Source organism: Muscardinus avellanarius (genome assembly GCF_963383645.1).
Source record: "Muscardinus avellanarius genome assembly, chromosome: 10".
Lineage (NCBI taxonomy): Eukaryota > Metazoa > Chordata > Mammalia > Rodentia > Gliridae > Muscardinus > Muscardinus avellanarius.
In genome coordinates, this window is record NC_137796.1 from 100,612,920 (window position 1) to 100,626,057 (window position 13,138).

General features: G+C 46.5%; 1 protein-coding gene across 1 annotated transcript in view; it reads right to left on the reverse strand.

The window, feature by feature from the left end:
- Window positions 1–13,138, reverse strand: part of LOC308268297 (bMERB domain-containing protein 1) — a gene marked incomplete at both ends in the record, with an annotated part of 124,835 nt that overhangs the window by 55,146 nt on the left and 56,551 nt on the right. The window contains one exon of the mRNA XM_080703440.1: window positions 4,139–4,262. Coding sequence (XP_080559566.1) covers window positions 4,139–4,262 — 124 coding nt within the window. The remainder of the gene's footprint in view (window positions 1–4,138; window positions 4,263–13,138) is intronic.

Here is a 13,138-nt window from a genome sequence, read left to right on the forward strand (position 1 = left end):
GGCAGGAGGAGAGGGAGACAAGGCAGAGGCCGAGGGGCCAGAGAAAAGGGCAAGACCAATAGCCAGGCAGAAGGAGAGCCCCAAAGAATAGCTCTAGACCTGGGGCAGAGACACCGGACCCGCTCCTAGAAGGATGGGCATGCAGCGGGAGGCTTGGGGTGGAGACCATCCTCCACTGTGAAAAGTGGCTGGCTCCCAGACTCCACGGGGGCTGGCGGGCACTGATATGATTACTTCAGAGCAGGTGTGACCAAACCAATCTCTTTGTGGTTATAACCTCATGGTCACAGGGGCTGCCACAAGTGTGTGTGTGTGTGTGTGTGTGTGTGTGTGTGTGTGTGTGACAGAGAGAGAGAGAGACAGACAGACAGACAGACAGACAGACAGACTTAGTTGTTGGGGGTAAAGATAGTATGAAAGGATAATTTTCTGTTCATTTGGCAAATATTTTTTGGCAACACTGGAGTTTGAACCCAGGAGTATTCTACCTCTGAGCTATACCCCCAGCCCTATTTTATTTTATTTTTTATTTTGAAACAACGTCTCACTAAATTACTGAGTCTCACTAGGTTCCTGAGACTGGCCTTGAACCTACGATCCTCCTGTCTCAGCCTCCCAAGTACTGAGATTACAAGCATGTGCCACTACATCTGGATAGATTTGGCAAATATTAATTGGCCTAATAAGTGTCAGAGACTGTTAAAGATACTGAAAAGATAACGATGAGGAATATGGGTAAGGTCCCTGCCCAATTAGAGTCATAGTGTGTGTGTGTGTGTGTGTGTGTGTGTGTGTGTGTGTGTGTGTGTGCGCGCGCGCGCTTTACTGGGATTTGACCCCAGGAGTGTTCTACCTCTGAGCTACACCCCCCAGCCCTATTTTATTTTTATTTTGAAACAGGGTCTTGCTAGGTTGCTGAGGGCCTCGCTAAGTTGCCAAGTCTGACCTCAAACCTGTGATCTTCCTGTCTCAGCCCCCCTCCCCAAGTATTACAGGCATGCCCCAGCACGCCTGGCTTGGAGTTTATATTATTTAGGGAAATATCTTGGTCAGTATAGTTCCTTCCTTCCCTCCTTTATTCACGTATTTACTAAGCGTTCTGGGGGTCAGACGACGTCCTAGCTGGGCTATCCATGCCCTGGGGCTCCGATTTCTCCTTTTCCAGGATAGAGATAAAAGAGGACTCGGCTGCGGATACGCTGCTGCACATGTACAGGAGGACCCGTTCTGAGAAACACCTACCAACCAGAATTCAAGCATGAACTTGGCCCACAGCCTGTTGGCCCGGAAGGCTGAGGATGATGGATGGGACTTCAGCCGTACCTGCGAGAGCCGCGTCCTCTGTCCTGGCCAGCCTGGTCCTCTGTGCGTTTCTGAGATTGATGAGGCATGCGCTCCTCCATGCAGGCCACGCACGCACCAGGTGGGCTGGGGGGAGCACCGTTATCGTGGCTCCTGTCTGTAGGACGCTGCTGTAGCGAGGCTTGCGGGGCCCGGAGGTTGGCCCTTCCCTTGCGCGATGTCACCAGGCCCTTGAGCTACATCCTGGCTACACCGATGCCCTGTGTCCTTTACAAAATTCGATTTACTCAAGTGTCTACTGTTGACATTTGCCCCCAGGCTGTGAGACTCGTGGCTTCCATGAGGAAGTTCAGTGACAGCTAAAGCAAAGGTTAGTGCAATGTCTAGCTCAATTAACGTGACCTATTCCTGTCCTTAAACGACTCGCTACGTACCTGGAATGAGCCACAGACCAGGTATAATGCATGTGGATAGCTGGACACGGTCGTGCACACTTGTGATTTCAGTATCAGGGAGGCTGAGACAGGAGGATCTCAGGTGCAAGGCCAGCCTCAGCAAGTTAGCAAGACTCCACTTCAAAATTAAAAAAAAAAAAACTAAACAGCTGGGGGTGTAGCTAGGAGGTGAAATGACCCTGGGTTCAATCCCCAGGACCAAACAATAATAGTAATGATAATACAAGTATGTACACTCATAAAAGCTCACAGATGGCAAAGGCCGGGAAACACCAAGGGGCAGCCATTGTACTGTCAGTAGCGAAAGCAGTCCAAGCTTGTCCCAGAACCTACAGGCTGAAGGGATCTGAAGGGATCTTCAGTCCTGTAAAGCCACATTCACTGTCTCTGTCTTCCTTTCAAAGACAGGGGGGAGGGATTGCTTCTAAATGCTTATGTACTGGTTCAGCTCATTTCCAGATAGAAGGGGCCAAGTTTTTTATCCACAAAGCAGGAATGTTCTAGAACCTTCCTCCGGGATGTCTGAGGGGGGATCGGTGCACACGAAGCTTTTAGCACAGGGCATGGCACTCGCAAAGGACCCAACGAATGGGAGCTGTGGAGACTACAGTCCATTTTATGGGGTGAGAGAGAAGGTCATATAGAGACAACACAAGGGTTGTGTTTGTTTTTTTGTATAGGGTACTGGGGATTAAACTCAAGGGCATTCTATCTCTAAGCTACACCCCCCCCATCCTTATTTTATTTTGAAAAAGGGTCTCACTCAGTTGCAGAGGGCCTCGCTAAGTCGCTGAGGCTGGCCTGGAACCTGCGAACCTCTTGTCTCGGCCTCCCTAGTACCGGGATTATAGGCGTGTGCCACCACACTCTGCTGCAGTACAAGTCTGAAGGCAGGAAGAGCTGCGTCGTCTGAATCCCAAGCCCCGTAGTCACTAGCTCGGAGGCCTTGGGCCGGTCACGTAGCTTCTTTGGGCCTCGGTCTCCTCATCTGCAATATGGGGTACCCCTACATCAATGACAGGGCTCGGCGTGTGTATGCAAGGAGCCACATTCCTGCTGCTTCCAGAGAAGGCTGGGTCAGAACCCGACAGGCACCCAGGAGTAATCTGCAAATGTGTTACCTCCTTATTGTTTTATTTATTTCTTTTATGAGAGCACTTCTCCAGTTTTGTTAAGTTTTAATTTGTTTACATCCTTGAGGGATATAGCACCACAAAGATTCTATCCCCAACGTCCTTAGCAGGGAGGCTGCTTTGGAGTTTGGCGCCAGCCATGCACTGTTGCCCCGGGCATGGCTCACCCTTCCCCGGATTACTCGTGTCTTGTTCCGTTTGCTGCCGGGAGACACCACATTGCTCTTGGTCTTACGCAAACACGTCTCTTGCCCATGGAGGAGTCAGACACCTCTGACATAAGCACCTCCAATTTTAACACGAGCCTTGCGCCCTGTTTGGTTCCGGAGGCCCTGTTTGTAGACAAATGGCTTGCCACCGCCTTCCAGACATTTGCTCTTAGAAGTCCCCGGCCATCTCTGTGAGCTCCAAGATGGCGCTAGCAGCCCGGGCTTCCCCTGCACCCCCTTCGTGCTCTGACAAGTTGTGTTTGGCTTTGAATTCTCACTGTTTGTCTGCCAGGGCTCAATTTTTAAAATCACTCTTTCTCTAGCCGGGCATAGTGGCGCACGCTTGTAATCCCAGCGCTTGGGAGGCTGAGACAGGAGGATCGCACAGGTTCGAAGCCAGCCTCAGCTACTTAGCGAGGCTCTCAGCAACTTAGTGAGACCCTGTTTCCAAATAAAGTATAAAATAGGTCTGGAAGTATAGCCCGGAGGTAGAAGAGCCCCTGGGTTCCACCCCCAGTACCACAAAAATAAATAAATAAATAAATAAATAAATATAAAAAATAAAAATCACACTTTCTTTTGGAAGTGGAGATGCTGTGCCATGGAGGCTGTGCGTGCACAGGGACCCTGTAAGAGGGGTGTGATCCTCCCCCCTTTTACACAGGAGGGCACTGAAGCTCCGAGAGCCTACTCAGCCTGCTGAACTCACCCCACAGCTTTGTATCTGAGGCCTCCCTGGACCCACACGGAGTGCTCGTCCCAGCCCCCGCAGAGAGCGCCATCGAGGGGTCCCCATCTCTTTTGCTTGGGCTGTGGGGTCAAACCAGCTTGAACTCAGTCCCAGGGTCTTGTTTAAACTGGGAGTCAACAATGCCCACTCCTCTGGGTGGTAATGAGAACCAGGTGAATTTATCCTTAGAGTGGATGTGATGCCCATCGAGTCCCTGGCACACAGCAGGCCATCAATACCTCTTGGGTTCTCCAGGCCTCCTGCCTCCGCACCCCTTCCCTTCCCTGGTCCCGGCCCGGCAGCACTCACATGAACCTGAGCTCAGACTCCCGTCGGACCAAGACTTCCCGGAGGCGCTGGATTTTAGCCATCTCCAGCTCAATCTCCTCCGGCATCATGGTGGTCTCTGCCATGGAGATGATGTCCAGCTGACCTGTGCAGAGGAAGGGAACGCAGGCGTCAGGCCCCGAGGTCCCGCGGGTGTTCAAGAATTCCCAGGAGACTGACCCTGCCTTGGTTCCAGGCACCAGCCTTGCCCCAGCCTCCCTCGCCAGCCGTGGTCTGTGCTGCAAATGTGTGTTAGTGAGTGGAACCTTCAGAAACCAGGAAATGCAGTGGGGCACGCACGGACATACACGCCTGTTACTCCCGGGCTTGGGAGGCTGAGGCAGGAGGATCACAGGCTCGAAGCCAGCCTCAGCAATTCAACCAAGCTTTCAGCAAATTACTGAGACTCTGCTTCCAAATAAAAAGTAAAAAGGGCTGGGGTATACCCCCAGAGGTAGAATGGTCCTGGGCTAAATCCCCAATACAAAAAAGAAAAGAAAAAGAAAGAAAGACAGACAGACATTTCTCATGATACTATCATTTGTGTATTATGTTTGCTGACTCTTTTTATAAGGATGCTAATTCTGTCAGCTCAGGACTATACCATTATGACCTTAGTCAAACTTAATTACTTCTTTAGAGACCCCATTTCTAAATAGAGTCAAACCATGGGCTAGGGTTTCAACATATGAGTTTTCACTTCATAACAGTATGCAATGTATGTGTATGTTTATATATATATGTACATATACATATTACCACATATACTACCATTATATTCTTATAGGCCATGTATATTACTCAGTGCATATATCTATATATCTATCTATCATCTACTATCTATCTACCTGTACAGATATGTGGCAATCTACATTTTTATATTATATAAAGAGTATGCATATATATAGGGTAATAATGCAAGTTGAAGGTTCATAATTTGAAAAATCAGAAATCTAAAACTCTCCAAAGTCCAAAACTTTTTGAGTGCCAACACAATATCAGAAGTGGACAATTTGACAGCTGACCTTAGGTGATGGGTCAAAGTCAAAACGCAGGCACACTAAAAATACTGTATAGGGGCTTCCGGGAAGATGGCGACCGAGAAAAGCGGGGCTTAAAAGCCCTGCTAACAACCAATCTCCATTAACACAAAATCAGCACCTTTCATAGCCAGAAAACACCATCACCAGAGAAACAAAAAAATCACCAGGCTCAGAACGGAGCTCAGAGCCACAGAGGAGATACACCGGCCTCATGCCTAAGGACGCGGCAGCAGCGCCTTACTGCCGGCGGCAGCGGCGAATTCACCGGACGGCTACAGCAAGCCGAGGTGAGCTGCTGCGGAACAGCCGGGTGGGATTTTTCAGCGCAGGGAGCATCTAAAGCTCCCAGTGGCTGAGCTCAGCACACGCTGCAGGGACTCAGAGCGGAGCTCAAAACCAGAGAAGAAATACGCCAGCCTCATGGCCGAGGGCATGATAGTGGTGCCATATTGCCACCGGCGGCAGCAGCAGTGAATTCACCGAGTCCACTACAGCTCCATCTGTGTACTCAACAACAGTGAGTCAAATTGGGGCCCCAGAAGAGAAATCACAGTACTGCACTCCCAGGGACTTGACCCAGTGGGGGAGTGGCGGTGGCAGAGATATCACACCATAGGAGAACACCCAACCTGGCACCCCCCATGGTCTAAAGCAGCCTCTATCGACTCCCTGGGTCTGAGACTTTGCGATACAACCCAGTAAAGGAGTAGTGGGGACTGAGATACCACAGACTCGAGATCCAGAGTACCTTAAGTGAAGTCATAGTGACCCAGGGAAGAACCCAGAGAAGGTACAAACTTCCAAAATCATGGGAAAGAGGAATAACAATGGAGCAATGAATGCCCACAACCCCACAACATCAGAACCCGATAAAACAGAAATTCAGAGATTTCTAGAAGATCAAATCAGGAAAATAACTGTAGAAATAATAGAGGTGTTTTGAAAAGAATTCAGAGAGAGCCAAAAAGAGATAAAGGATGCAATTAATGAAGTAAAGGCCTCAATTCAAAGTACAAACAACCGATTAGACTACATGGAGAATAGAATCTCGCTCTTAGAAGATGATCATTCCAAAAATGAACGCATAGTTTCTAATCTAGAAAAAAATATCCGACAGCAGAAATCTGACATTGAAGAAATATGGGTCCATTTTAAGAGAGCTAACCTAAGAATAATTGGAATAGAGGAGGGAAAAGAAAGTGAAACCAAAAGGATCAACAATCTCTTCAAGGAAGTAATAGCAGAAAATTTTCCAAACATAGAGCAAGAGGTTGATACACAGGTCCAGGAAACGTATAGAACTCCCTTTAGACACGATCAGAGAAGAGGATCCCCACGCCACATAATTGTCAAAATGACCAATGTGGAAGCCAAGCAGAGAATCTTAAAGGCAACAAAAACAAAGGGCCAAGTGACATTCAGAGGCAAACCAATTAGAATCACTCCAGACTTCCCAAACCAAGTCATGAAAGCCAGAAGGGCTTGGAGTAACATATTCCAAACTCTGAAAGAAAACAACTTTCAGCCAAAAATTTCCTACCCAGCAAAACTTTCTATCAAATTAGATGGGGAAATAAGAAGCTTCCATGACAAACAGAAACTGAAGGAATTTATGTCTTCAAAACCAGCGCTAGAGAAAATACTCAAAGAGATTAACTACAAAGAAGAAATAGGTAACACACACCAGAACCAGAGAAACAAGATTTTCCATCCAACAGACAACTAAGATTACTTATCTGTGAAGATTCATTACTTATGTTAGTCTTTTACCTATCTCTAAATTGTATTGTTTGCTTTTATTGTTGTTAATTTTTAGGATATCTAGTTGGAATATTAATATACCTTCAGATATAACATTTGGAAATATTTTATCCCATTCTATCAGTAACTTTTAACTCTGTTTACATTGTCTTTGGATATACAATATTTTCTTTTACTTTTTAGGGAGTTTGTATATTCTTCTGTTGCCTGTGCCATTGAAATCATATCCAAGAAATCACTGCCAATTTCAATGTTGTGAGGTTTTATGACCCAGATTTTCTTCTAAAAATTTATACTCTTAAGATTTATATTTAGGTCTTTTATCTATTTTGAGTTAATATTTGTATATGGGATTAGGTAAAGGTCCAATTTTATTCTTTTTCATGTAATTATTATTTTTCAACAATATTTAGTTAAAAGATTATTATTTCCCCCACCGAATGTCCATGGAAACCTTGTCAAAAATAACTTGACAATATATGGAAGAATTTAGCTCTAGGCTTTTATCTAACTCCAATGGTTTATATATCTGCCTTTAGAACAGTACTACACTGTTTCAATTATTGTAGCTTTATATGGTTTGAAATCAGAAAATATATATCTTCTAGCTTTGTTCTTCTTCGAGATCGTTTTGGGTATCTAGAGTCCATATTCTATATTAGGATAGATTTTTTTCTGAAAAATAAATATATAAATATATGATAGTTTCACCTAAAAAAAAAGAAAAAAATATTCTCTGGTAAGAAAGAAAGCAAAAAGAAATATTGAAATGTTATCTTTAAGTTATCAAAAGCTTGGTATCAGACAAATGAAACTGTTATGTGAGATTATCATTTTTAATTTTGGATAAATTGCTATAATACTAGATGTCAACCACTAAGCCAAGCATGGGAAGGAGGGATGGGGAGGGAATGGGGTGGGGATCGGGTAGGGGCTGACTGGGCGATGTGTGCATGTATGTCTACAAAAGTTTGTATCCCACTATGATGTAAATAAAAAATTTTTAAAAATTAAAAAAATAAAAATAAAAATACTGTATAAAATATAAAAATATATAAAAAATAAAATACTGTATAAAATATACAAATATATAAAAATATATATAATATATATATAAAATACAATATATATAAATATACAATATATAAAATATAATATATAAAATATATATATAATATAATATATATAATATATAATATATATAAAATACTGTATAAAATATACAAATATATAAAAAATAAAAATAAAAATACTGTATAAAAATAAAAATACTGTATAAATACGAGGCCATACATATCAGCTACATATGAAACATAAATAAATTCTGTGTTTAGACTTGAATGCCCTCCCCAAGATATCTCATTACATATATGCAAATATCCAAAATATTAAAAGATCTGAAATCTGAAACATTTATAGTCCCAAGCCTTTTTGGATAAGAGATAACTCAATTTGTCTATAGGGTTTTATAACACGCAGTATGTATACACAGTGTGTATGCATATGCATATGTATAATATATCTTCACACATATATACATACATATAGTTTTTATAGCATTCTATGTTATTTTATTATTTGAAGTACAGATGGTTCCAAAATTTAAAAAACTAAAAAGTTCATTTTGAGAAATGATACACACAGTTTTTTTTTTTTTTTTTTTTTTTGGTGGGTCTGGAGATGGAACCTCCAAGCTACACTCCCTGCCCTGTTTTTTATTCTTTATTTTGAAACAGGGTCTCACTGAGTTGCAAAGGACCTCACTAAGTAGCTGAGGCTGTCCAAGAACCACAATCCTACGGTCTCAGCCTCCCGAATTCTGGGATTACAAGTGTGTGCCACCACGCCTGGATACACACAGTTTTTTAAAAACTGAAAACTGGCCGGGTGTGGTGGCGCACGCTTGTAATCCCTGCACTTGGGAGGCGGAGACAGGAGGATCACGCCAGTTTGAAGCCAGCCACGCTGGCTTAAGAGACCCTGTTCCCAAAGTACCACCAAAAAAACCCAAAAAAAACAAAAAAACTGAAAACTGTATACCAAACTGTTAGTACTGTATACTGCCGGCGTAGTGGCACATACCTATAATCCCAGGACTTGGGAGGCTGAGACAAGGGGGTGGAAGATTCACGGCCAGCCTCACCAATTTAGCGAGGCCCTCCACAACTTAGCAAGACTCTGTTTCAAAAAAAAAAAAAAAAATAGGGCTGGGGTTGTCAATGGGATGTAGAATGCCCTGGGTTCCGTTCCATTCCCAGTAACACACACACACACACACACACACACACAGTTAATATAAGCATGTATGTATGCCACTGTATAATCTACACATATGCCAGGACGTAGGTCTCGCTCTTCTCAGCACACATCACGAGCGTGCGCGGGTCCCTGGATGTGCTTCCTCAGCAGCAGTGAGGGGGACGGGCCCTTTCCTATGTGTGGCACCGTGGCGGGTGGCTGAGCCATTCTGCACACATCTGGATGCTTTCCCATGTCCCCACTATGCGCAGCCCTGCGACGTGCATTCCCAAAGCTAGATCTTTGCGCACTCTGGGAGGTCCCCTCGGGCCACATTCCCGGGGTGGGTGGCTAAGCTTTGAAGGACGTGACGTTTTGGAGAGTTTATGGGCAGAAGGGGCAACGGCGGGAGGAGAGATGCTTTGCCCCGAGGCCCACATCACTCGCCCGCATCTGCTGACCCTTCCACACCGCCTGAGGCCGGCCCCACCCGCACTCAGTTCTGCTGCCTGGGGCACGTCCTGCCTGTCTCCCTCCTGCCATCTGGAGCCCTGGCCTTGCACACCTGTGACTCACAGACTTCCCCAAGGAGACTCACGCCTGCCCCCAGGAGCTCCTGTGCCATGCCTTATCCAGCTGTGGGGCGCCCCTGGCCCTGAGTTCTTCCGTAGACAGCGGATATTTGGTAAGTTCTAGAGCCTTCAGTTCCCTAACCCTTAATTCTGCTCTCCCGTGTGCCAAAATTACCTGTCTCCCTTTCGCCAGTCAAACTTCCAAGGAAGAAGGCGAATCCCTGTAGCTGATTCTTGCCTTAAAATGAATGGTCTCCCTTCATGCTCACTGAGATAAAACTTATTTATAAGACTTATTTATAAGGGAAGTAATGACAAAGGGTTTGGGGGGAAAAGGGAATGGGCCATGACGGGCAAAGGACTGTTGGAGATTCTATCCACTCTGAGTTCAGCCTCGAAAGCTGTCTGCTTCTCTTTGCATTTCCAGAGAGCACCAAGATGTCACAGGTAGGACCAGGCACTGGGGTGGCAAGTCAGCTATCAGCCAATTGTCTAAATAGGAGGGAGGGAAGAGAGGCCAGATTAAGAGAGATTCTCTGCCCCGAGGATGGCGGATCAGCTGTCTGATCTGCTATTAGAGAAAGAGAGAGAAAATGGAAGCCAACCCGGGAGCAGTAGGAAGAAGGAGAGTTGTGTCTGGAGGATTTGTAAGAATCCTGTGGTGTGTTAGGTAAAGACCTCCTCAGGGCATCGGGCTCCGGAGGGATAGACTAAACACACTCCTATTACCTGAGCATTACTGTGTGCTGAGCTCTGGGCGCAGGGCAGTTTAGGGGTGACTAGGTGGGGCACTCTGGAGTTCCAGCTGTGTCCCTCACTAGCTGCACGTCCTTGGGGAGATCGTTAATCAGTGACTCAGTTTCTCCTCTGTAACGCAGAGTAAGAAAGCCCACCATGCAGGCGGTGGTGAGGACTGAATGGACCAAGTGTGTCCTGCTCAGTACCCGACTGGGGAACCACCACACCTGCTCGGCCCCGCCACTTCTTTTAATCAGTGGGATCGAGATGTTCCCAATTTTGCAAAGAAATCAACAAAGGCGCAGTGCTGGGAGGGGAGAGTGCAGAGCCCATGTCCATATCTGGCTCCCAACTCACACTCTGCCCTCACGGCTGCCCGTTGTCCACACAAGGTGAGCGGAGTTGAGGCCCCCCACGACAACAGGAATTTATTCTCTCTCCATTCTGATGGCCGGAAGTCCAAAATCCAGGCGCCGGCAGTGCTCCCTGGAAGGCTCTAGAGAGGACCCTGCCCGCCTCTGCCAGCTCCCGGTGGCTCCTGGCACCTTGGCTCGCGGCTGGGTCACTCCAACCTCTGCCTGTCTCTCACACGGTCCTCCTGTGACCCTGTGTGTCCCCTGCCCCCTTAGGCCCACCCTAATCCAGTGTACTCTCAATAGACCTTTATTTAGTTACTTCTACCAAGACCTCATTTGCAGAAAAAAAAAAAAAGTCGTTATTTGAGACTCTGGATGGGTAGGAGTCTCAGAGAGACACTGGCCACGACAGAAGGCCCGCGCCTTCCTGTGTCGTGACTTTACAAAACCCGGCTTTGTATTTCAAACTTGGATCTTTCCCTAGCAGTGGCCACAGCTCCGCGTCACCTGCTCAATCCCCAAGGTCAACAACTGAGACTGCACGGCATACTAAGCGAGGAGGTTCAGTAGGTCGGGCGCACTAAATGCATTTTCTCTTTCTTTCCTTTCTTTCTTTCTTCCTTCCTTCCTTCCTTCCTTTCTTTCTTTCTTTCTTTCTTTCTTTCTTTCTTTCTTTCTTTCTTCTTTTTTTTGCGGTACTAGGGATGAAACCCAGGGGCATTCTACCTCCAAGCTATACCCCTAGCCCTAGTTTTTATTCTTTATTTTGAAGCAGGGTCTCACTGAGTTGCAAAGGGCCTCACTAAGTAGCTGAGGCTGGTCGTGAACCACGATCCTCAGGTCTCAGCCTTCCGAATGCTGAGATTACAAGCATGCGCCACCACGCCCAGCTACTAAACGCATTTTCTACTTACAAGGTTTCTAACTTAGGATGGATTGACCGAGATGTAACCTCATCCATAAGCAGAGAGGTGTCTAACAGATGAATGGCCGAGGATTTGCAATCTCTCCGACAGTGAAGTCGCTCTCTCCAAAAGCTTTAGTCCCCACACATCACAGCCTTTCCTGGAAGCAGCCCAGTCCCACAAAGCAGCCAGGGGCTGCGGAGAGGGAGGAGCAGGTAGAGGGAATTCACTGGGAGCCAGAGTTTGCCATCCCAGGGTAAGTCAGTCGCCAGCTGCATGACCGTGAATGAACTGCTTTCTCTCTGACTCTGAGACTTGGAGAAAGAAAGTGACTCGCCCAACATCACACGACTGAGAACATTTCAGAAACAGAATGCGAGCCAGCTGGCTGAGAGCACCCTCTTCCTCCCCGTCCCCCAGCCGCAGGCCTAGACCACCCTGGGTAGCTTCCTGGCGAGGGTTAAACATGCGTGTGGATGTGAACATGGGTGGTTAAAACGCCACAATACAGCTCTCCTCATTTCCCACATCACGGTTCAGATGGGCAACCTGATTTCCAGGGCACAGATGCTAAAAATGGCCACACACGCCCCGGGGCCAGCGAGGCGTGGGACTAAGAGAACACATCACACCCCACGGGTTGGCATTTTACCTCCAGCCTCGGGGGAGGACGGAGGCGGCGGACGCTGGGCTCCAGGTGTTGTGATGAACGTTCAGCCCTGGTTTCGGGCAGAAAATGAGGTTGAGACCAGCGTTGAAAAGTCTAGCTAGGCTGGGTGTGGTGGCGCATGCTCGTAATAATCTCCATGCTTGGGAGGCCAAGACAGGAGGATTGCAGGTTCAAGACCAACCTAGGCTATCTAGTGAGTGCCTCCACAACTTAGCAAGACCCTGTTTCAAAATAAAGAATTAAAAACTAGGGTGTGTGTGTGGGGTGCAGCTTGGAGGCAGAATGCCCCAGAGTTCAATCCCCAGAACTGCAAACAAAAAAAAGAAAAGAAAATTCTGGCCCAAGGATCTTTTCTTCTCTGCCTGAAGGAAACACCGGCTAAACCTGGACTCTGATATGAAGTGCAACCTCTTCTTGGAGTGAGCACTCTATGCCAGGCACGGTACCAGGCTCCTTTTGAGCCTTGCTTCCTTTAGTCTTCATCACACCCCGGGCCAGGGGTCGACAAATGAAAACCAGCAGGCTGAGCCCAGCCCCCTGTCTGATGTTGTCAATAAAGTTTTATTGGAACGTGGGCCATGTTCATTTATTTATTCATGGCCGCTTTTGTACTGCCACAGCAGAAAATCAGTAACTGCAACAGAGACCCACAAAGCTCCAAATATCTACTACCTAGCCTTTTTCTAGGAAAAGTTTGCC